General features: G+C 34.4%; 1 protein-coding gene across 1 annotated transcript in view; it reads right to left on the reverse strand.

Annotated features, from left to right (window-relative positions):
- LOC105308524 (histone-lysine N-methyltransferase SMYD3-like) overlaps positions 1-26,300 on the reverse strand; it is a 446,229-nt gene that overhangs the window by 306,065 nt on the left and 113,864 nt on the right. The window contains exons 3-5 of the mRNA XM_011384522.2: positions 13,145-13,252; positions 11,523-11,580; positions 9,107-9,243 (exon numbers count right to left, since the gene is read on the reverse strand). Of these exons, the coding sequence (XP_011382824.1) occupies positions 9,107-9,243; positions 11,523-11,580; positions 13,145-13,252 (303 nt within the window). The remainder of the gene's footprint in view (positions 1-9,106; positions 9,244-11,522; positions 11,581-13,144; positions 13,253-26,300) is intronic.

The raw sequence follows: 26,300 nt of genomic DNA on the forward strand, positions 1-26,300 counted from the left end.
CTAATAAAAATAAAGAATATTCACGGTTGCCAAATGATTGGCATAGAAAATACCAGTGACTATCGATTTTACAAGGAAAGATCAATCCTAGCTAGGTGGATTTCACCAAAGATTTGAGCTGAAACTTTAAGAATAATCAGGACTTAGAGAGGATGGGGGAAGATATACTACAGACTTCCATGATGTAAAGTGCACGAACTCCAAGTGCACTTTATCATCTAGCCCTACCTTATACTTATGGAGATAATTCCTCCTGAACGAAATTCTTCCAGGGACAAGTAGCTCCAAGCTATACCAACACGGCCTTATACATTACTGAAACATTCTATTGATAAAGTTCTTCCAAATACTGAGCCATAGTCAATCTGCCTAATATGACATGGCTTTCTGTCCTTCCTTCATCATGCTTTATAAATAAATACTTATCTAAATATGTCTCTTAAAATGTGTAACGCTCGTACTGAAAACAGACATTTGAATGAAAACTGATGCTTGCAGATAGTATTGAGGCTGTCTTCTCTCTCAAGCAGGACACAGTTTTTCATCTGGCCTAGATAAGCCATCCCCAAATTCACCTACTTACTTTTGTAATACACCAAATCACCTTATTTTCCATATCAAATAGCAATGTCTCATTTCTATCATCAAAAATATAACTATGTTTCTGCCTTTTACAAGTTTAACAGAACAATTAATCACAACACTTTACTACTGTTAATATTATACCCCTAAAACATTTTTTCTCTTGTGATAAGTCCTCTTCATTTATAATAGAAATAGTAAACCACAACATAACATCTGAGGGCAATATCCATTATCCAAGAAAAAAGTCTGAAGAATAAAACAAAAACTTCCTAAACCTGAGTTATACAAACAAAATAATTCTACTAGAAAATTGTACCTTTACATTTCATTTTAAGGTAAAATAACAATATATAACACCTATAGTTTAAAAATAAACTGAGAATGATAATTTATGTAAAACATTAATAAACAGAGTACACTTTTTTTCTATTTAACTATTATTAAAGTTATTGAATTAAATTTTCTTGGAGTAAAAAAGAAAACACAAAACAATTATTTTATATATACTATGCTTACAATGTGATTGGCAATATAAAACTATAGAACTAATGGTTTGATAGAAGGTAATAGGTAAAATGTTTCCTACCTTTTTTTTCTAACTAGATAATTTTCTGATAGAATATTCTGTTTGCTACTGAGCACAAAAACACTTCTGGCTTACAAATAATAATTTAAAGGTTGGCAAGCAATGGCTCACTGGCCGAATCTGACCCATCACCTGTTTTTGGACAGCCTGCAAACTAAGAATGTTTTTTTTCTCCTATGTTTTTAAAGAGTTGGGGGAAAATTTTTTTAAAAAAATTAAGGATAAGTGAAAATTACATGAAAACCAATGTTCAGTGTATATAAAAAAGTTTTATTAGAATACGGCCATGCCCGTTCACTCATGAATTAAGAATACAGCCGTGCCCATTCACTCATATATCATCCACGGAGGCTTTCGGCCATAATGGCAGCGTTAAGGAGTTGCCACAGAGACCACTGTGCACTACAAATCACCATGATGCAAAAATAATTCAGTTTTGCCTCTTGGCCTATGAAGCCTAAAATATTGACTATGTAGGTTTTTACAGAAAAGGTCTGCTGAACTCTGGAATAATTAATATAATGATACATCATTTCCTGAAGAATTTCAGAAAATGGCAGCCCCCGTGATTCTGAGCTATGAACTAATTTAATGAAGTTCTTAAATTTTATCATAGAAAAGATTTCTTTTTACCTAGTATTATATTTACAGTAATGTACTAATTTTTAAGTGTATTTAACAAAGTATACTCCATAGAACTGAAAAGAGATCATTTTCATGCATTCTTTCATTCAGTTAAGAATTAAACACCTACTGTATACCATGAAGATTGCTAAGGATTCAAAAAAAATAAAATGTAGTTCCTGGCTCTAAGAAAATAACACTGTAGTAGTGAGACACAGTAATTTCGTAGACGTTTTTGTCACAAAAAAGAAAGCCAAAGCAACAAAAGTAACCTCTACCATTTCACGATGACCTATTATCATTTTTAAAATATCACCTCTATCTGAATAAATGGCAAGTTAGACACTCAAACAGATAAGGCAACAAGGCTTGGCAAACATGCTTATTGACGGCAGACATCAATAGTTTTAATCAAAGCATTAGCCTTACATAAATAATTAACCTTGACCAACATAGGTAAAAATAAAACTGCTGATTAAGAATTTACTAATTATCCTTCCCTATTTTAGAAGTTAGTTGGCATCTGGTCTTTAACTAGGATAAACATACACTAACTCATCATAGGTTATTTACACATAAGTGAAGAGAAATATTAACTAAATGGCTAAAAAAGAAAAACATGATAAATAAATATGATCATTAAAAACACATGACTTGTTTTGTTTAGAAAGTCCAAGTGTCCTACGAATGTCACTTTACTTAGAAGAGCATTTGTGAGAATAATTGTCTCTTGAATCTACTCAGAGATTCAATCTATTATAATAAAGAAAAACATATAAATCATAAATGCATCAGCATTTCATAATTAGAATGCCAGGATCTGCATGCAGTTAAGTATCCTGGCTGTTTGCCTGCTTTTCTTAAAACCAGAAGAGAAGTATAATCCCAATAACCAAGTCTTCTAGCAGTTGTTCTGAGCAGACACCAGAGATGCTCACCTACCGGCTACCTCCGAATAAATAGATACATGCACCCTGGTGACTGGAGGTTAGCAATCCTGGTGAGTCTGCTCGCTTTTAGTGCTAAATATTTAATGGCATATTTTTCCTTAATGGAAGCCAGGCACATCTGATCAGTCACTAGGATCATTTAGTAATGCTGTGAAAGTTATCATACTGCCATTTCACATCAAATTTGTAATTAGATAATTCATCACTTTATTAATTCAAAAGATTGCTTTCTTTTCTACTTTATAGCATGCTACAGTGGTGAAACCCAGCTGAGCTGATCAACAAAAAAGCTCTAAAATTTGGTCCTATATGAACTTGAGACCCTCAAGCGGCAAACACACACCCCTGAGCTTTCAAAACAACAGAGGTAACAGTCTTCCCACAAATTAGCCTACCAGCAACACTGACAAAATAAATCACTTGCATATTCAGAATGAGAGGACCAAGAGAACTGAAAATGTAGGATTAAAAATTAAATATATCATGAACAACTTTGTTCCTGTTTTTTACTGAGGTACACCATTCATTCGTCAGCAAATAAAAAGGACAAAAAACAGTTATTTTGAAAGGTCAGGGGTTATTAATTTTTCCTCCATGCTGAATTATACACTCTATTAAAATTATGAGATTATAGCAGAATATCACATAGATTATTTATTAACACTCTAAGTTTAATGGCATACCAGCCAAATGCAAGTATGTAATTGTGAATATAATAACATTGTTTTCTTTTGTCTTATTTCTAAAATATCCCAAGTAAAAATTATTAAATAACTCTTTTTTCTTATATTATGAATTAGCAAGATTCTTATTTTAACGCATTCTCCATTGTTTCTCTAAAAAAAAGAATTCTCCTCAAATAAAAAATAATTTACTTAGAATGAAATGGAATGTAGAACAAGCTCAAAACCAGGTCTACTGATATTAAGTTTAGGTTATTAATAACTATTTGTACTGTAATTTATCACAGTACAAAAAACACCTTCTAAAATCCTCACTTTCAAAAAAATTAAAAAATAAAAAATAAATAAAATCCTCTCTTTCAAATCTACAAAATCCCAGTGTACACTGCAAAACCAGCTGTCGCTAATAGCATTAAAAACCAGAGTTTGTAAAGGCAAGTTCTGGAGGTCACATATATGCTCTAAAGAATAAAAATAATATGCTACCAGAATTATCATTTTGTTTGAAAAGAAAAGGGAGGGAACATCTTCTCAAACAGATGTGAAATTTCTAATCAAAAAGTTCTGTAGCAGGTGCACAATTTTATGAAGTTAAAAAGTTCTTTGCAGAGCTCAGGAAAGACCAACAATTACGTATTTTGTGGTCAGGAAGGTCACTTTCTTTCTTGCTGCTTCCAGTTTACTGTCTGCTTTTGAAATATTGTATGCAGCTAGTCCTTTTCTACTTCATTGTTCTGATCATATCACATTTCTAATCAGTCTACTCTACTAAATGCATTTTTAGAAAAGGAAGTTATAAATCCAGAAAAAAAAAATTAAGTATATTTTTCTAGAACCCTCTATAAAAAAATCTATTCTGTGCATAGAAAACAAGCTCAAAACCAGGTCTACTGATATAAAGTTTAGGTTATTAATAACTATTACCAATAATTATTAATGTATGTTTCAAGGGATAGATTGAGCAATCCTATACATTCTATTCCATTTCAGTGAATTATAATATAGCGATTAAAAAACTCATAATTTAATTTCATCCTTTCAAGATGCATGTGTGAGAAACATTTCATTCATCACAAGCAGCTTACTTTTACATTTCTTTCATGATATCCGAAGGAACTACTCTAAAATCATGGAGTTCTTATGATTTCTGTCCACAATAGCTATGGGCTAAAACCAAGTCAGTTACTAGGGGAAAAGTACTATTTCCTGTTGGCAGAATTTCTTCTCAACAAGGTAGGTAATATTCAGCATCTCAAGAGACACCAGCACTAAGTGCAACTATGAGCAACCATCTGAGACTCTGGTTTACAATCAGTCGCAGATTGCATTCTTGGCTATATGACAGCACAGGGAAACGTAAAACACTGAAGTCTATATTCAAAAATGACTAAAGCTGGGAGACGAGGGCAGCAGTAGTAGAAATTAATGTCTCAGACACCTAAGTACTATAGAGGTAATCCCCAATTTTACCTGTGAAGTTGATATTATTATTGTTGTCGTTATTATTATTATTATTCTCATTTACCAATGAGAAAATTGAGGTTGAGAGAATTTCATATAGTTTTCTGAGAAAGCAATGTAACCATCACACTATTCGGCATGCCATTTAAATTTTTCCTCTAATTCTTATTTTCTCAACTTTTAAGGTTTATCTTTATTGTTATTCACATATATATATATATATTCTATATTTGTACTAAATGTTTAGAATTGAATCGATAGATTGAAGCACTGCAGTTGTCATGCCACGATAAATCCATTTCAAGACCTACCCAGAAATTTTGTGTGAAGATAGAAGTGGAAGGAAAACAGCATGGGGTGGGAAGGAGGAGGGGACTATAGAGATGGAGACATTTCTTCTCTAAACAGTCTGACAAAGAGCCAGCCGAGATGAATCAGCCTCTATTCCTCATGACATATAAATAATTGCATGTCTCCCGTGTCTTCGCTAACATGTGTCCCCAGTGCATGTCCCACCCTTTGGCCACCTTCACTACTCGCGGTGGCAATCATCATTTTTCTCATACCTCATACTTTTATTTCTATTCAGTCACACACCCGAGTAACATACAATCTAAGTTTTAAAAAACCACACAAACTGCTATACAAGTAAAGCTACAGGCAAATCACTCCAATCTCTCCATCCAACATCCTCACTGTGCACCCCCCATCTGTAGAAAATCTGGAGGTGCCATAACCTTCACAAATTTTCTATTACTAAAAGGCAAAACAAGCATTTTAAACATCAAGTTTTTATTCAAACTCTTATTGTAATCACTAAATATAACTAAAATATCTATTCCACAGGTAACAACTACCTTTTCAAAACTTCTTCAGAGGAGGTTAATATATTTTTCTCAGCTCAGGGGTTTAGAAGAGTCAGCACCCCCTCTCTGCCCAGCCGCATGTCTAGATCTTTGTCTATAACTGTTCCCCAGAACTATTCTCTCTTCTGAAATTTATGACATTAATTAATTTCTGCTTCCTATTGAAGTCCTCCTCGATACCCTCCTGTAAAAAAATTTTTCCTTCTTATATCTTATGCTACTTAATTTTTATAGGCAAACAACACATTCATAAATGGATAGGATATATTTATACGGCAAACTCCTACAATCTAAATCCCAATTGCCAATTGCTAGTCAGAAGGCCAATTGCTAATACTGGAGCTAAGGAAGTGGAGGAAAAGGGAGAACATTTGAGAATATGACCCAAAAAAATGACTATACAATCATGTCTTTGGAGTAATGGGAGGAAAGTTTTTCGAGCACATCCGGCACTGAAAACCTAGTCCGACAAAATATACACACTATTTTCAACAGTAAACCCCAGAGTGTTCAAAATATAAACAAAAAATTTTAAGTAATTAACATTGTCTTCTGTTAGAAAAAGCCACCAGCCCAGCAGAGAATGAAAAGAAACATGCTCTCAGGATTAAGAAACATCTCACCCCTCAGTGACCCCTTTCCTATCCAGGCAGGTATGGTTTGATAAATATGTGAATAGCCCCAAGTAAGACTTCTGACTCACTGAGGTTTTCTGCCTTGGTAGATAATTTTCAGATTTAGAATTAGCCACATATTTCTATAACTGTATATCATGAGTGCTTTGCACATAGTATGCTTGCAAAAAAAAAAAAAAAAGGTCTGCTTCATTTAAAAAGGGAATTCAATTACAAATACCATTCACATCACCAAGAGACAGGTTTGATAGCAAAAGACTAATTGTAAAGAATTTTTTGAAATCCGAATAAAGAAAAGAACATATGTCTGAAATATCAGATACAGAATAAGTTTGAAAACTAATGAAACCAGGTGATGGTGACATGAAGGTTCATTAAACTAGTCTCTCTATTTTTGTGTATGTTTGAAAAGTCCATAATCAAAAAGTCAAAAAATTAACATATAAGCAAATTTAGAAAAGCTCTCAGAATTCCTTACGCCTTAAATGACAATGACATGAGCTAAAACATAAGCTTAGCATGTCTAATATCTGCATAGAACCTGAATGAATACAAATGAGTGGGACCAAAGCAAAACATAAAACAAGATTTTCTTTATTGAGGCCAGGTAAAGCCAACCTCTTCAAAGCATAAAATCAAAAGTTAGTTCATTAGGTTGAGGAAAGCAGGTGAACATGGAACTACTCCTGACAATTTGTTCACAAAGAAGCAACAAGTGTAGGTGGTATACTCTGTGGTGCTCATTTCTTCTCTTTGCTTAATTCTATGCCAGTAAAATAGGGAGAGATAAGGATAAAATTTTCTGCCCAGTGTTCTCCACCCAGTTCCAATGCATTTGTCATGGCCTGCATCGTCACATACTTGCAATGTTATGAGCTCAGTGGCTCCTCCCTGAGTTTTGCAGGAAACAAATTAGCTTAATTTAAGACTATTCAAAAGGAGGGGAGGGGAGGGAAGGGAAGGGAAGGGAGAAAGTGAGAAAGAGAGAGAGAGGAGGAGGGAGGGAGGGAGGAAGAGGAAGGGAATGATCTCTTTTTAAAGATAAATTGATAACCAGAAAAGTAACTACGATTTATAAAATATTAACAAAACTTTTACAAGAAGTACAGGACCCATAGGTTAATGTTGCTTTCCTGTGATGATTAACCTATACCTTAAGGCAGAAATTACAAATCTGCATCTGATACCTCAAAAAATTTCCAAGATGAATATGTTTTACTTCTGTAGTGATAACAAGTATGTAGGAGAAGGATAGAGTATTACTAAAAATGTGTCGACTTAATCACACTGACAGAATGTTCTCCCTACACGACATGGAGAGAATTTCATTGTAAGATACATGAAATTAAAATTATTTTTAAAGAAATAAGAGAAATAAGATAGTAATTCACATTTTACATTGAGCAATAGAAGATATTTTTAAATATTTTTTCATAAATACTAATAACACCAATAATTAGCACTTGAACATTTTCCAACAATAGAAACAACTGTCACAGAATAGCTACAGACTTAACACTAGCTATGAAATGACAGCTATCATAAAGTATATTTTTATCTTTTAGTAGGTGTTATTTTTATAGTGTTTAACATCAAAAGAAACTGTGTGTTATATACATGGTACCACTACAGGTTATAATTTTCGGAAGAATGTGAAATAAACATGAGAAATTTCTCAAATGTATTGCAAGTAACCACTATAATTTAATATCAATTTTAAATTTTAGTCAAACTGGATCTTAATGCTAAGATGATATTACCAGAAAATCATAAAAACATACCCTAAAGAATAAAAATACATTTGGGAAAAATGAGAATAAATCTCTAGTAAACACATTAATCACACTGTAATTCTTAGAAAATAGATTACAAAACATACCTTAAAATATTCATGGGATAAATAAGTCATTAGATGTGCCCTGACAAATTCTAAAGTAAGTAGCAATATCATTATTAAAATGTGATCAATAGTTAAACAAACCCAAACACACAATATATAAGAAAGCAAGGACAGCAAACACAGTAGTAATGTGGGCATATCTGATCCTTTGTCCCTACTCCAGGGACATCAAGATATATATTAAGAACCCATCAGTGCATTCTTTCTCCCTGAACGCCCTAAAAACCCTCAGAACCATTTCCCAAAAGAGCACTTCAGGTAGTCACTACCAAAAGACCACAATCAAATATTAAATTAAACCTATGTTCTATCCCTAACCTAGAATTTTAGTGGCCTGAAACATTTAAACAGACTTTTAGGCAATTATTTTTAAATCAGAAACACTTATATTTTCACATCATTTAGAATTCACTTAATCAAGAAATGCATCCCCTACATTTTTCACTTCAAAAAGACAAGTTCTATTACGGAAACACCACCAGAAATCTAAATGAATGCAATGGCAAACTTAAATCCATTAGTTAAAAATAATGTAATATGCTCCTTACTTTTGAGAAAAGAAAACATACTCTTTCTTTCGAGAAAATGCTTTGAGAGCAGACAATGAACATACTCAGGCCATTAATAAGAATAGTGATAAAACAGAAAAAGTAACACCTTTTTCAATATAAGCAATATATTCCTTCATTCTCTACTCATTAAGGTAGGAGAATGAGATAAGGCATGAAGGGATCCAGATTTTCATGGATCAACAACAAAATAAAGAGTAAAGAGTTTATTTATGGTATTAGCAAAGATACCAAACTTAACACTTACTTTTGCAAAGGCTTCAAAAATGTCAAAAGAAGGTGGCAGCTGTGAAGCATCCTGTATTTCTTCTCTCATGAAGTGTTGAAATGTCATTGCAAGTTGCCTGAGGCCCTCTTTCTTATCTTCGGTCAGTTTGTTAATATCTTTTTTAAAGAAAAATAAATAGTATGATCACACAGTGAACTTTTAATGAATAATTTTCAGGTGTTCAATGGTAGCTGTTAAACTAGATATTTCCTGCCCTAGATTCCATTCTGACACAGAGCAAATACATAGCCTTTTTTTTTTGACAACAACAAATCATAATACATACAATATCAATTAAATTCTGCCAAAGTTCATCTACAATATAAGATCAACCACCTGTCAAAACAAAATATATACACATAGAAATGAAAAAAACATTAAAAACAAAATCAGTCAAGATGTCTGTTACCAGATTTTCTACATTATCCTGTATACATGCTCAAACCATGACAAATGCTTATTAAGTCAGTGAATTTAAGCAGACTTTTCCGTGAAAGAATTTATAACCAGCTCATGACTAACTGGTAAACAGTACCATTTCAAAGGCAAAAAAAAAAAAAACAGAAAACGAGGACTGAAAAGTTTAGCTAAAGTTCAAATTGGTGAAATTTGTCACATATAAAGTACATCAGGAAGAAAAGAGGGATCAACCAAAGAAATCTCAACTTCAAGTTATTTTCTGGTTGAATAAATAAGATATGATGCTGCTTCAACCCCAAGAGAAGAAGAAAGTTCCAAAGGCAATATCACCTTTTTAAAAACTCGGTGTAATTTACCCCACAAAGAGGTGTTAAGGCTAAGAGTGCACAATCTGATGATAACATTTGAGAGCATTTCACTGAAGGCAGTAAATATGACACTGCTTCTGAACAGGGCTAATGTTCACAGTGAAACACTGTAAGACATGTTAATTACTTAGCAGTAATATAACAAGAAAAAATGGCTGATTAGTTCTTTATGAAAACTTGAAATAATACATCACATTGGACTACAGCGTAACTCTGCTGCTCAGGTCAAGTCTACACATTTTCTTTAAATTACTTGTTCAACAGAACAATTATCCCAATTATTTTTTTCTTTTTTAAATTGTGTAAAAATACACATAATGTAAAATTTACCTTAGCAACCATTTGTAAGTATACAGTTCAGTAGTATTAAATACTCAAACTGTTGTGCAGCCATCACCAACATCCATCTCCATAACTCTTTTCATCTTGTAAAACCAAAATTCTATACGCATTGAACAATAATTTCCCGTTCATCCCTCTCCCCAGCCCCTGGTAACTACCATTTTACTTTCTGTTTTTATGATTTTGACTACTGTAAGTACCTCATATAAGTGAAATCATACAGTATTTGTCTTTTTCTGACTGCCTTATTTCATTTTGCATAATGTCCTCAAGGTTCATCCATGTTGTAGCATGCGCCAGAATTTCCTTCCTTTTTAACGCTGAATAGACTCCATTGCGTACATATACCACATTCTTCCATGGATGGACACGTGCATTACTTCCATATTTTAGCTATTGTGAATAATACTGCTACAAATATGGATGAATAAATGTCTCTTTAAGACTCTGCTTTCAGTTCTTTTGAGTATATAACCGGAATCCAGGGTCAGATGTTAATTCTGTTTTTAATTTTTTAAGGCACCTCTCTACAGTCTTCCACATCAGCCACACCATTTTACATTCACACCAAACAGTGCACAAGGATTCCAATTTCTCCACATCCTCATCAACACTTATTATTATTCTTCTTTTTGATAGTTGCCATCCTAATGGGTATGAGGTGGTATCTCACTGTAGTTTTGATTTGCATTTCTCTAATGATTGGTGATTCTTAAATAATAACTTATCATTGGCACTTAGGATCCCATAATCATAAACTCTGTACTAGATCATTTTCTTTGTCTCCATCCAGAAATATTAAACTGGATAGCAAATTTATTCTATGAGTGGTAGTTCAGGAGAAGAACAACGCTTACTGCTGTCAGAGAGCTCATGTCATCTGTACCTTCTACTTTCCTGATAATCTAAAGGACTAGTGACCTTAAATGTTCCCTGGAACTCCCCCAAAACCCCATATTCCTGTTCACATCACTGTTCTCTGACATTAAAAAGAAACCAAGAGTGCAAAGAGAATGAGGTAGAAACAGAAGAAAAATTATTTTCTCAACTGGACTAAGGGTTACACTCCCCTTACTGCCTAAGCTGGCTCTTTATAAACTCCTATTGGCCAAAGCTATCCTGGAATAAATTAAATAAGCTAATGTTAGATTTGCCTCACATAACGGAGAGACAAAAATAAAAAAAGTTAAAAATGAAGCAACTGACCAGCTCGACAAATAAATAATAGGAATTTTTTTTTTAGATGCTGATAGACAATCACTTACTTGACTCCAGATCATAAAATGAGTAAAGTTTCTCCGATTCAGAGGGGGTTTCTTCCATCTATGAAATAAAGGGGAAAAAACACCAAAATTAATTTCAAGTGCTCTAATATATAAATAAAAATGTTTGAGTATCTTTAGATATTTAAATGAAAGTCTGTTACAAATTTTCTATATAGTAATTCCTTCTCTTCACTTTCTTAGAGTTGAATTATTTGATAGGTAACAATTAAAATAAAATAAAAGTTGTGACTTAACCACCAGTTTAATTTCCAAATGCAAAACTCTTTTACAAGAAGTTTTCATAAGTTTATTTTTTTCCCCAAATCTACCTACAGACTTATAGTATTTTAAGGATTTTATTATTAATTCCTATAAAAAAGCAAAGATGGATAAAAATAATAATTTACTACAAACTATACAATCTTGGGCAAATTACTTAATCTTGAGTTCAGGGTCATCAATTTCCTTATCTGAAACAAAGGAGTAATAATAGCACTAATTCACTGGGTTGTTGTGGGGATGAAGTGAGGTATATCATGTTTCAATTACCACAGGGCCTGGAAATAGTAAACTCAATAGAAGGTAACTATTATTATAATTGTTTTCTATTAGATTTTGATTCAGTAAGTCAGGGGTGGAGACTAACAACTAGTGCCTTGGGTGATTCTGAAGCAACTCATTTCTTTTCTATATTAATAAAGCAGCAAAAATGTTCAGACTCAAATGTAATAGTAATTATACTTTTCATATACAGTGATTACAGAAATGCATAAGTTGGTCTGAATTTACTAGTGCTTTGAAATAAATTTGTTTTTAGTTCAATACAATGTACACATTTAAAAATAGTGGTAAGTATGTGTGACAGATATTTTATATTCAGTCCAAAGATAATGCCCATTTGGTATTCCAAATCCATTTTTTAAAATTGAGACGTACTTGACATATAACATTGTATTAGTTTTAGGTATACGATAATACTCGTATATTCTTAAAACCCTGTATAAAATTTTAGAGCCAAAAAAACTCGATAAACAACAGGACAGAATAGAACTGGAAGTAATTGAGAATAGCCTGAATATCTAAAGCCTGAAGAGCTAAACCCAAAAAATTTCTGGAAGGTGTCACCAAAGGAGATTTCACAGAATCCACCAGCTGTTTTGGCAGAGTAAGGAAAACAACTAGAGAAACACTTTTATCGAATCTTGGCTATAAATAAAAAAAAAGCACTCCTCCACGTAAGATTAATTATCTAATTAAAATCTCACTTGAAGAGGCAACCAAGAAAATTATATACTTGCCCTGTACATTAGTTCACAGTAAAAAAGAAAGTCACTGTAACAGACATTACTAACATCTCATACCCCAGATATACAGGACTTTATGTCTCCATCCCCAGGAGATCACGCAGGGCCTTCAAAAAGGGGCCATGTACTTCATCACTGCCACTGATGCCACGATTAATAGGAAAACAGTAAATTTTTGTCTTAAGATACTCCCTGGAATAACCCACCTTCTGCCTTCACGCGGGTTTAAAATTCAGCCTTAAATAAGAATAATTATAGCAACTGTGAGTGCTTTTGTTAAATGAAAACCCAAGCGTATTTCACAAGTTTTATACTCACGAGTTTGACAACAACTCTGCCAAGAAGTCGGACAGAATCCGGAGGATACCTGGGTTTGCAGCTTTTAAGGCATTTGCATTCCCGCTTGTGGTCCTGCCAAGCTTTTTTCTGTTAAGAGTGGACAAACAAGACATAAAAATTTAACTTTCATTTATACTGGTTTGAACATTGAGAGTTATCGATATTAATTTCATCTCAACAGGCTAACTATAACTGAAAAATAGAAAATGAAAGCAATTTTCTAATATCATTAACGATCCAGGATTCAGTCTTTGCCAAGTATGCAGTTACCAGGTATGGACATTGCCAGCCTCCACTTTACCTCTGTCCTTTAATTTGCCCCCTGGTTATTACCTGGCTGGCGGAGTCCAAAGAATGAATCATTAAGCTTGTTTAATAATTTATAAGACAGTCTTTTATCTGATTAAATAGGATTCAATAATAGTGATTTTGAATAAAAAAACAAAATACGCTCCAAATTAGAAAATAAAACACTTGATTTAGGAAAATCAAAACAGGGCAGATAGATTTCTGAATTTCCATCTACTACAATGACTAGAGAAATATCAGAAGTGCTAATGTAACAAAAAATAAATAAAATCTTGTTTTTGAAGATAACATAGAAAGGGGTTATTAGCTAAAGTGATGAAATGTCCAGTTTTCTCAGGACTGTCTTGTTATTTACATTGTCCTGGCCTAATTATTAATAGTGCCCTTTTCATTCACAAAAAAAAATGTAGTTTAGATGATAAATTATATGGTCACTTAACCCATGATCCTAGCCATGTGCTGGTGGTGTGGCTTGAAGACACCAGTGAGTCCGTCACTGATCCTGCAAGACCAGGGATAAGAGGACTAATGGGAAGGCCATTCTCTCCCTGAGTCTTGGGTCAGAAATGCCGTGGCTCCCTTCATATACGAATACTTCCTTTTAAAATTAAATACACAGTATCTAGTATTTAGCCCTGCTGAGTAAGACAGCTAGACCAAATGCCTAATAGGTTCTGTTCCAACTGAGAGCTGGGAGTTCCATCACTGAAATCCCTGATGCTCACGCCACTTCTTATTTCAGAAATTATAAATCTGCCTCCCAACTTCTGGGCCTATAGAATCCCCCTCAGAAGAACTCTCTCTTTTCCACTTATGGCACAAATATGCAGCACAACCAAAAATTTCTAAAGATCTGCAGCTACTTTGAAATTGTGACTCAGGTTCAAGTTTAAGCCAGCATTTTGCTCAGAAAGATTTACCTGTTTCAAGTTGCTGAGTGAAGGTATGGTTTATCTGCTGCTACCTCCTAATAACCCAAATCCTGAAGACATCATTACATCACTTCTTTTATCATCCCCACTCACGGTTACCTCTCTTCATTCCTTCATATCCACTATGGCAGTGTTCTTAATGTGATGTTTATAATCTTTTTTTTTTCAATATTTATACTTCACTCACTTCTAAACAAGACTAAGTTGCTTCAAATTAAAGATGTGTATGAAATAAGGTTGTAAAATTAAAAACAGAAGATGTTAAAATTATGAAAAAAGTCCTCTAGCATTTACTTAACATTCTACCATGTGTCAGACACATGACTAAGCAATTAAAAAGAATATTTCATTTGATTTTCACAATAATACAAATGGTAGATATTATCCTTATATTAAGAATGAAGAAAGTGAGCCTCAAGAGCAGAGATTTAATCTCTAAGTTACATAAATACAAAAGGGGAGAGTAAAAATTCTACTTAATATGCTAAACATGAGAGCTAAATAATTTACTGTGCTGTGTGCTACATTTATTTGAGTTGCCTTACAGGCAAGGCAAGGCAAAAAAAAAAAAAAAAGCACAATGGCTTATATAATTCTCATCTGACAGAAAAGAAAAACACATAGCTTTACCAAGTATTAAATCACAGGAGGATTTTATTGTGAGAATGCTAATCAACATACTGGACAATATCTTCAACAATAGTTTACAACTATGATGGCCTTCCATACAGCCACTTCTAATGTCAGTACTCACTAAAAGGCATAATATTAAAATGTAACTCAGTGGTGGGGAAATGTCACTATTGTTCAGGAGGCTAGTCATGGAATAGAAATTAGCAATTACCAACATGTATAAGATCCCTAAAAAAATACGGTTCCATTGTCAAATAAGTTTGAAGAACACTACATAATACAGACCCTGCTTAGAGATTCGAAATATATTTAGCTTACCGGAAATTCTAAAAAGCTCTTCATTAAAGAATCTTGTATAGATTAGTTAACGCAGTTTCCCATGATTATAACTGCCATCCTATGGGAAGTTAGGTTGGCATATGCTGACTCAGATATACATACACACTCTCTTTCCTTCATCTGGTCTTTGAATGAGACTGGGTTAAGTAGACAAATTCTCTATTATTTCATGCTGACAGGAAACTACAGTGTTGACATTCGTGATTACTGACCGAAGGGAGAACCATAACTTTGGTGGAAGAGTTCTCATTTAGTATTAAAAGTTGAGAAGCCTGATAGGTGCCCTCAATGTACCAGCCATGTGAGCGGGAATGAACTACAGTGCCAGCAAGTCTCTGAGAAAGCTCCTTTGGCTCTGCTCAAAGCCTGAGTAAGTGGCCAGCTGAAAAAAAACTGCACCTACTGAAATAAGGCTGACATAATTTGGACCAAAAGATATTAATGGCAGATTTTAACCAATACTTATCTCAACTACAAAAGATCACCCATTACTCCTTTGTTAAAACCTCCAGTTTTGAGCAGCTCATCCTCCTGGTAGCTTACCAGAGTGAAGGAACTACAAAATGTACCCCTAGGTAACGAATCAACTAACCTGTCAGATGGCATTATTTAAACAACCAAATTTTGGAAAATTCTTGTCAAAAGCGATTTTAGGACTGTAACATAATTTATATTGAGCTCTGTTTTCTCAACAGTAATTAGAAACTAAACAATATGTTTCTCAAAACTATTCCTAGATCACTGCATGAAAACATCAGACAACATACTTATCTCACCATTTGCTTCAGCAAAAAAGATGTTCATTCTTTTCATCTAAAAGCCAGATCAGATCTATGTAAATATGGAAAGCAATCATACAACTTGAAACTGGTCTGTAATACATTATCAACTTTACAGGCCACTCCATTTCTTACCATGATAGTAAAATCCATGTTTTTGAAACATTAATTGTTAGGATTTATTGTTCAGCTTCACCTATCACATCTTATAAGCCATACTAGTATAAGCAGACCAAGAAAAGGCTTAAACAAAATCTTTAAGTAAGTGCATTTGACTTTGAAGCAAAACCCCAGAAGCATACAAAAACTTTAGGCATTATCTTCACTCTACAACCTTTAATCCTGGTCTAGATTTCAATGGCACATTATATATCTTCCAGTTCCTCAAACATAAACTTCTTGATTTACTTTTTCCTGTTTTCTTTCATTACTGCAAATACAGGATATAATTAAGATTTTATTCACAATACTGATTGTAATGTTTTCTGTTCTTGTAGTTGAAAATTAACAATGATGTACAATAAGGACAAATTAGCATAAAAGACAAAGGAAATGAAAATATTGTGTTGAGAAACAAGACAATGGGAAACAAGAGTTTTAGATGGAAAAAAAGGAAATGAAGATGTCTGTGATTTAATTCCATTTTTTCAGTACATGCATGACAAACACCAACTTCAGAATCTATACAGTTTCATGTTTTACAGTATTTCTATTGATTCACACCATAAACTAATTAACTAAATCAATAGTTCTCAATGGGGATGATCCTAATCTTGAGCTGTCTGGAAAATTTGCGGTGGCATTTTTGTCTGTCACGTGCTGTGTAGGGCAGTTCCATACCATGAGGGACTGTTCCAAATACAACGCAACTTTTAAATGTCCAATCGGACATCCTATAAAGGTAACAAACTTGTTTGTAATTATCTGAGCCTAGAACTAAACCTCCTCTCGTATATGAAAACAAAAAGTTTGTTTTTACAGTCTTAATAGCACTGAATATTCTAGGTAAGTCAAAAGTTATTCAACATTTCATAAAAGCATGTCACTGAAGGCAATACCACTTAAAGTATCTGCATTACTAATAAAACACATTTTCTGATCTCTATTTTATACTTCCTTTTTCACAGTGACTCTGGATAGGTGCATGTATATGACTTCTTAGTCTATGCCTTTTAGTCTAGTCACACCTAAGTAGTTATATTAAAATATGTATTATTTTATTACAAGTTGTTTTAATTTTCTTTCTCTTTTATGTTCCAGTTGTGGCATTATATTGATATTTAATTTTGAAAATATATAACTAGGTAGATTGTAATACCTATGAAATTTCATTTCAAGATAGTAGAGTACAATAAAAATTGTCATGGAAAGGTGGAGTTGGGTCTGAGAGCTACAAACTCCAGATCTAGAATAATGCTACACATAGTTATACACACCACACACATATGTAAAAATATGTTTTTAAATACACAGCCTGAGATCCACTCCAGAAATCCTGTCAGCACCGATGAGATAGGACCAGTTGTCGGAACTGTTTTCAATCACTGCAAGGGGTCCCATGTGTAGCTAAGGTTGAAAAGCCCTAAAAGCAACAAATGAATAGGACAAACAAACAGAGACTCATGGACATGGACAATAGACTAGTGGTTACCAGAGGGTAAGGGGAAGGGGGAAGCGAGGAGGTCGACGGAGTAAAGGGGGTCAAATATGTGGTGACAGAAAGAAATCTAACTATGGGAGGTAAACACAGTATAAATATATATATGCCTTATTGTTAAAGTGTACAGCTGAAACTTACTGGATTTTGTTAACCAATGTCACCATAAAAAAATAATTAATTGATTTTAAAAAAGAAAAAGCCTGAGCTAGACAAAATTTAAAAGGAGGCCATCATATGTGTTAAATAGATGAAACAATAAAACACTATTCTATACTTACCATTAACTGTTGCCCTACAGAAATGAACATTTTATAATATTGAGGTAGGGGAAGTGTTTCTAAGCAGGACATAAAACCCAAAACCATAAAGGAAAAGATATACATATTAAACTATATGAAGATAAATAACTTTTGCACATCAGAAGGAAAAAAATCTAATACCACAAACAAGGTTGAAAGATAAAGGATAAACCAGGAAAACAAAATCTAAAATATGTAGACAGTATTAAATGTCTCCAAAAACAAGGTCCTACAAAATCACTAAGAAAAGGATGAACATTTCAATTTAAAGAAAAAAAAAGATAGAAAAAAAATAAAGGACATGAATAGGAAACTTGTGCCTAAAAAAGAAAAACCAACAAGCAAAAAACACAAAACACACCAGTGATAGAAATGCTAACAGAAACAAGATAACATAGGTGACCGATTTGAAACTAACAGTATTTAGAAGTGTCTAGAGCACAGGGAAGTGGGGGCTCTGTAGCCTTGTGTAATGGTAAGAACAGTAAGTTTCTCCTATCTTTCTCATGAGTAGTAATAAATTTCAAAATTGTTCATCTGCATATTGTTGGCACAGAATATTATATGCAGTTAATCCTAACAAATTTCAGTGATGTAAAGAAATAAGTTTCAGAGTGCTCATCATAGATTTAACATACTGAAAAATTGGTAATCATTTTTTCAGCTTTTCCTAAAAGAAAAAGCTATTTTTTGTCTTTCTCCTTACTTTCCCAGTACTGTTTGAATTTTCTACAAATATCATGTATTATATTTACAGATAAAAGCAAATATAATTACCTTATATCTAGTATAAGGTAAGAAGCATTTTTATATGAAAGAGAAAATTACTGTTTAATAAACACTTAACTTTTTAATGTTTATTTTGGAAAACATGGTTGTAGCTCAAAGAATTTTTAAATGCATTAATTTTTAAATGCTAAAAAACACTTCAGTGAATTCTTCTGTAATATTTATGAAATCTTTTGTAATGCAAAGACTCGTTCAAGAAAAATTTTTATCAATTTTGCTTTGTTATGTCTAATTTTCTTAAATAAGTGTACTACCAATTAGGAGCATCTTGCATTCATCAGGTGTTCAATAGATATCTCATGGTTTATTCTAAAACTAGTACCATTCAGGAGATACAATTTGTTGTATGTTTATCACTGATTATTTAAAATTAATGCCATCCAAAAAGAACAAAGGACAGTAAAACCACTAACAATTCTTTGTTGACCAGTGTGAGATGTTCTTCAGTGCTTGATTACAAAAGGAGAGGACTGATGAGATATTACAACAGAAAGAGAAAATCAATTTACTTCATTCTTACTTAAAATAACCTTTGCACTATTATTATAACATTTCCCTCCCCTCCTTGGATACAGAGTGACTACAGGACAATAATTCACTTAAATACCGTTAAACATTGGATTCTGGTTGGAGTAAATACTCATTTCAGAGCAGCTTATTATTTATTGTTTGGGATGAAATATTAGAAGGGTCAACATGTATGTAGCCCGGTTTGGGTAAAACACATCTAATTCATAACCTGGGCTCAGCAGACATTCAGTAAGAGGACTGGATTCAGTGATCTCAAAGGTAGAATCTCAATGATAAAATTTGTGATTTTTTAATAACCTAACGAATATCTGAATTATGTCAAAATAGGTTTGAAACCTGCCCACATTAGGCTTACATAGAACAGATTTTGGGTCATTAAGAATTAATTGACTTAAAATATATTTTTAAAAAAGAATTCTTTTAAGCCAGCTTATTCAACAATTCCATTTGTGATTAATAATTACCATTAATTGAACATCTTTTATGTGAAACACTGCCATAATTTTTTTCCACATATTCATGACTCACCCCACTCACAATCAACCATTTATGCAGGTTTCCATTGGGCAAAAGTTAGGATAGTGGAGTTGCCATGAAATTTGCAGGAAAGAAAAGACACCCAACAGCTTTCCATTCAGACTACTTAACAGCAAATAAATAATAGCTCCTTCCTTAGGCCTTATGTGTAATCCAATATTGAATTACAGGTTGACAGATGAAGGAAGATCTGAAAAGTTGGAATCTGAGAAAAGAAAACTGGAATGCTAAGCAGGTTGTCTAACCAGCTACAGTTGACTGACAGGTATCGATTAAAATCGTGCATAAAATCTCCGTAGAGCACGCTGGAGACCTAGGATAGATGTTAGACTCATCACTCTAAAAGCTCACTGAATGCTGTACCAAATGTAGAACAAGAACACCTTCCTAAAAAGATAGACTGACACAAGAGGGTGGTCATAGGGCATGAAGTTGACAGAAGAAAAGAAGAATTAATACTTCTTAGGAAATGGGAATTATGGTCTCCTGGTTAACTGAGGAACCATATGATAAGTAGTAACATTAGTGCCCCAACGTCAGTCCGGATGCCGTGTAGGGTATAGGTCAAATCCATTCTGCCTTTAGTTTTTGCAAAGTTTTATTGAAACATACTCACAGTTTACACTCACTGATTTCATACTATGACAAAGGAATTGAGTAGTTATGACAAAAAACCCTATGGTCCACGAAGCCTAAAATATTTATTATCCAGCCATCTACAGAAAGTTTGCCAATCTTTCTGATCTAGTGAGAAATCCTATCAAGATGGAATGACCTAATTGATATGTTTTAGTTGGAATAACAAAATATATCCTTCACTTCTACAGACTTCCAATCTTCTTTGAAAGAAACTTCCATGCTACATTAGTCAAAATGTCAATGCCAGGTTCTAATTGAACATGGGAGGTGAGGTGCATGCATTTATGTCCCCAGCGAAAGTAATTACCAAGTTTTTAACTCTCAAGTGAACTAGAAGGGCTATCAATGGATAAGGGGTTTACCCTTGCTTCTGGAAGAAAGTGGGGACAAGAGGACAGACTGCAGGAATAGGACAAGGAGGCCCCCTCAAAGGGCAGCTATATTCTAAGTATTTTCTGAGAAGGGAGCCAATGTGCCACATAGAACCCCAACAAGGATCTAGAATTGAAGACAGAGAGAGAAAGGGATTGAAAAGTGGCAGGAAAAGAGAGAATTAACCCAAAGGCTGTATAGCAAGTCTCCAAACACCTCCTGACTTGAGCATGATTTTGAGTAAGCGGTGGAGTGTTAAAATGGAGACTCTAACTTAATGCTAAGAATGGCTCTGATTTAGACCACTGCTTTAGCCTTCTATTTGGTCTTCCCGCCCCACTCTTAGCCTCCTATAATTGTTTCCACAAACCGCATTCTCGTTCTTTGAGTAGCTTAAAGATTGTGATCACTTTAGTACAGACAAAGAAATGTGAGCTATGCGCACTTAATGGCTCTACCGTAAACAATATTTTTAAACAATTTATTGAGATATAATTTACATTATAATGAATGTACTCATTTTAAGAGTATAGTTCAATGAGTTTTGACAAATACATATACACACCCATGTAACCAACACCAAAATTAAGATATGGAATGTCATTACTCCCAAAAATTCCTTTATGCCCCTGTACATTCAAGCCCTCCATCCCTGGCAACCAGCGATCTAGTCTCTATCACTGTAGATTAGTTGTGCCTGTTCTAGAATAGCATTACTCCTCGCAGTCTCGCTTTATTCTCTCAGTACAGTGTTTTTTTGATATTCACACATGTCGCTATATCCATAGTTTGTTCCTTTTTATGGTTGAATAATAGCATTGTGTGTGTGTGTGTGTGTGTGTGTGTGTGTGTGTGTATTCAACTCAGGAGTAGATTGATGTTATTTGGTAAGTGTACATTTAACATTTTTAGAAACTACCATAATTTTCCAAAGCAGATGCACCATTTTACATTCCCACCAGTGCTGTATGAGGTTCGTTGCTCCACATCCTTGTCAGCACTTGGTATGGTCAGTCTTTTTCTACTCGGTACATAACGGTATCTCCTTGTGGTTTTAATTCTCATTTCTCTGATGACTAGTGATGCTGATCATCTTTTATTGCATATATTATTGAACTGTCTCTTTAAATGTTTTCTCCATTTTACTGGGTTATCTTAACTATTGAATTGTAAATATTTTTTATAAATTCTAGATACAACTCCTTGGTCAGATACATGTATATCGTGTGTGTGTGTGTGTGTAGCTTGCCTTTACATTTTATTAATGATAATGATGTCTTTCAAAAAGAAAGGATCAATTTTGATAAAATCCAATTTATCAATCTTTCTTGTAATGGTTAGTCCTTTCTGAGTCCTGCCTGAGAAACTTTATCCCAGGCCCAAAGATTTTCTCCTAAGTTTTCTTCTAAAAGTTGTATAACTTTAGCTTTTAAATTTAAGCCCATAATCCATTATGAGACTTTATTTTTGATAGTCATATAATTTCTTTCCATGTGCATATCCATCATAATTTGTTGAAAGACTATCCTTTCGATACTAATACCTTGACATCTCTGTGTAAAATCAATTGGCCATATATGTGTGGGCTTACATTATTTATATCTTTATTTTCTATATATTATGATGTTTGGGTATCTTAAAAACCTTTCTGGCTGGGAGAGCCTGCCTGATGAGCCCCCTGGAGCATGTCTTTGATCTGCAAAGTAACCAATCCAGAGCCCTACATCCTCCTTCTAATTTCAAAAGTCCTAGAGTGAGGTACCAGGCAACTAGAGGCCACTCCTTTAGCCTAAAGCCCTCTGGCATTATTCAGACTAGCCGATCCCACCCACACGGCTTACCCTGCCTGCCTTGCCTTTCCCAAAGAAACACTAATAAAGGCTCTGGCCCCAGCTTTCCCCTGATCCTACTTTCTGCCTCCTGAGCACTGAGGCTTCCCATGAGGTCCAGGTGGCAATCCATGCCTCCTGTTTCTAGCACCTATGAGTATACTAAACTGTTTTCCTGTACCTGTGTCCTCTCTTGTGGCCGCACCTATGACATAAAAGAACAGGGTCTATTTCTGGATTCTATTCTGTTCATTGCTGCATATGTCTATCTAACACCAGTACTATGCTCTCTTCATTACTATAGTTCGAGTCTTTAAATCAGGTGGTCCGAGTACTCCAACTTTGTTCTTCTTTTACATAAGGACTCAGTTTAAGTCTTTTGCATTTCCATACAAATTTCAGTCCATTTAACAGTCTGTGAGACTTCGAATGCGACTGCATTGAATCTGAATCTATATAGACTAATATTTTTTCAATCACTTATTACGACTGTTTGCTGCTTTTGAACTTTTAGAATCAATTAATAGGCAGAAATTAATTTTGTGTTCTACAACAAAATGTAAATATCATTAACCTTGACAATATAAAAGTAAAGGTACAGCTGGCAAATTATGAGATATAGAGATAGAGGAAAGAGTAGGAATAATATCACCTTAAATAGTAGAGAATCAAGAGATACTGTCTATAATTGATAAAATATAGATGGAGGCTTGCACATATTGCTTGAAGTCACAGACATGAGAAAGGGAAATTGAGCCTAGCAGACGTGTATCAGTTATCGCAAATCTAACGTGTCCGCAGCAGATTTTTTCCCACCTAAAACTTGGTCTCATGCAGTCTTCCCCATGTCAATAAATGTGATCATTACCTGCCCAGTTGCCAAAGCCAAAACCAAGGAGTCATTCTTCATTCTTCGCTTTCCCTCCCCATCCCGTATCATTCCCCTTATATGTTTTTCACACAGCCCAAGCCCCTCCTCTGAGTTCCACACGAGTATATCCATTACTTATTCAACATCTCCACGTGTATGCTTTTCAGGCACAAACTCAAAATTTGTAAATGAGAATTCTCCTCTCAGAACCTGCTCTGCCTTCAGATTTTTGTCATTAAATGACCACCAAAGCTGCTCAAGCCAGGAACTTAAGTCATCCCTGACTGTTCTATTTGCCTCACCTCTTACGTCTGTCTAATCTTTTGGCAAACTCTTCCAGCTGCACCTTCAAGATATATGTCAAGTCCAGTCATTTCTTACCATCTCTCCTGCTACCACTGTAATCCGAGCCATCAGAGCTCCTGACGAGATCAGTGCCTGGCATGCACTGAGTTCTCAACTTGTGTGAATTAATGCGTCCATGAGCAGATTCAGTCGGATCTTCCTTTAAAAGATATCCCAAACCTGATCAGTTCTCTTTGCTGCTAGTACTCTAGTCCTAGCCACCACGACACAGTGACCACACTACTATAATAGCCTCCTAACTGGTTTCTCAGCCTCCACCCTGGCCCTCCTAGTACCTATCCCCACAGCTGTCAGAAAGGTTCCTTTAAAATCTCAATCAGGCCAAAATATTGATCCCTCTTACCCGCTTAGAACCCTGTAATGGCAGCCCATCACACATAAAATGTATATTTTTAACCACAGCAAATAAAGGCCTCATAACCTGGCCCCTCCTGTCTCCCTAATCTTATCTTCTATGACTCTCTTTGTTGCTTACTCTGGTCCACTCTCCTGGCCTCCTTATAACTTCCTTAAACATAACATATTCACTCCTGCTTTTATGTTTAACGTGCATCCAGCCTGAAACTCTCTTCTCTCAATCATCGCATCTCGATTAGGTCTTTGAGGTCTCCACTCAAATGCCACCTCTTGACAGGTCTTAGACATGCAGATAGACAGACAGACATATACAGAAATAGATATCTCTCTATAGACATAGATATAGCTCTATCTTTCCCTCAATATCTGTGTGTTAGATATGTAGATATATTAGATATAAGATACACAGATTATATGTACATATGTAAACATGTACATAATATACATATATCAAATCATTAAGTTTTACACCTAAAACTAATAAAATATTATGTCAATTATATTTCAATTAAAAATAAATGTTACTACAGATTATTTAGAGATAATGTAAATTTTTTACGATCTAATTCCAACCAAGTATCACTAATGAATGCATTCATTCATTCACTCAACAAATGATGCTACATCTGCAGCAGTGAACAATGTACAAAGCATACCCTCAAGGAGCTTGACCATCTAACTGTACAAACCTGCAATTAAGCCAATACTTAAGATAATCAAATTTCCGTATAATAAAGGAGGGACACAAACTAGTCTCAGGGGTTTAGGAAAGGGAGCAACATTTAATCTGAGTTCTAAAGGATAAACAGGAGTTCAGTAGTTACGGGGAAAGGTCTGGGTCCAGGCCCAAGGACTTACACAGTCAAAGGCCCAGAAGTAAAAGCCTGACAAAGTCCTCAAGTTTGAATTCCATTCTGAAGGTTTTAAGTGGCCCAGGATTTTAAGCTGCTTAGTGACCAATCGTGCTTATGTTCTAAAATAAAATAATCACTCCGGCTCCTATGTAGAAAACAGAAAAGAAGCTGGCAAGAGAAAAAGATTGCAGCTATTCTAGGAAAGAAATCATGGTAACATGCACAGTAGTGGTTGAGAAGCTACAAAGAAGTGAACCAATTCTCTAGGTGGTAAAATCAGGAGGACATAGTGATCAACTGGATGTGGAGCTAAGAAAGGATGTAAATCAGAATTAATGACACCCTGGCAACTCGGGAGTGCTGTGTGGTTGATGAAATTATTCACTGAGGTTGAAAACGTGAAAGTTTGGAGGAAAGATAACGCACTGAGGTTTAGACGTATGGCATTTGACATACCTGTGTAATACCGAGTGCAGGTGCCCTGTCAGATATGGGTCTGGTGCTCAGGAGAAAGGAGGAGGCTGGAGATGGAGTTTTGAGAATGATTAATGCACAGGTGCCAACTGAAATCATGGGAGTAGATAGGATCACTCACCAGGAGAATGGAAAGTGAGAAAAGAAAAATCAGGGCCCAGACATTTTTAGAAGTCAAAAAATAAATACAATCAAGTAATTTTAACCTTTATACAATATTCTCTTTTTAGTTACAATTAGAAATGAAACCAACTTCTCCACACAGTATTTTGTATATCCTATCAGTCTGAAGCCTGGCAAAGTTCTTTATTTATGAAATAAAGAACTTGGTTCTCTTCATCACCATTTCGGGTATGATATTCTAGAAACCAGCTTATTAAATCACTCTGTTAAGTGCTTAGTAGGGTGGGAGTCATCAAAAATTAAATCATTCTACAGCTAAGCATAAACTCAAAAATACGATTCACATTTTTAAAGAGGCCTATAATTATCAACATAAAAGAGCCTCTCTGCTAATATAGTACTTTTTTAAAGTATATAAACTGCAATTTGATGCAGGACCCAG

This window comes from Pteropus vampyrus, unplaced genomic scaffold, assembly GCF_000151845.1.
Source record: "Pteropus vampyrus isolate Shadow unplaced genomic scaffold, Pvam_2.0 Scaffold584, whole genome shotgun sequence".
Classification (NCBI taxonomy): Eukaryota; Metazoa; Chordata; class Mammalia; order Chiroptera; family Pteropodidae; genus Pteropus; species Pteropus vampyrus.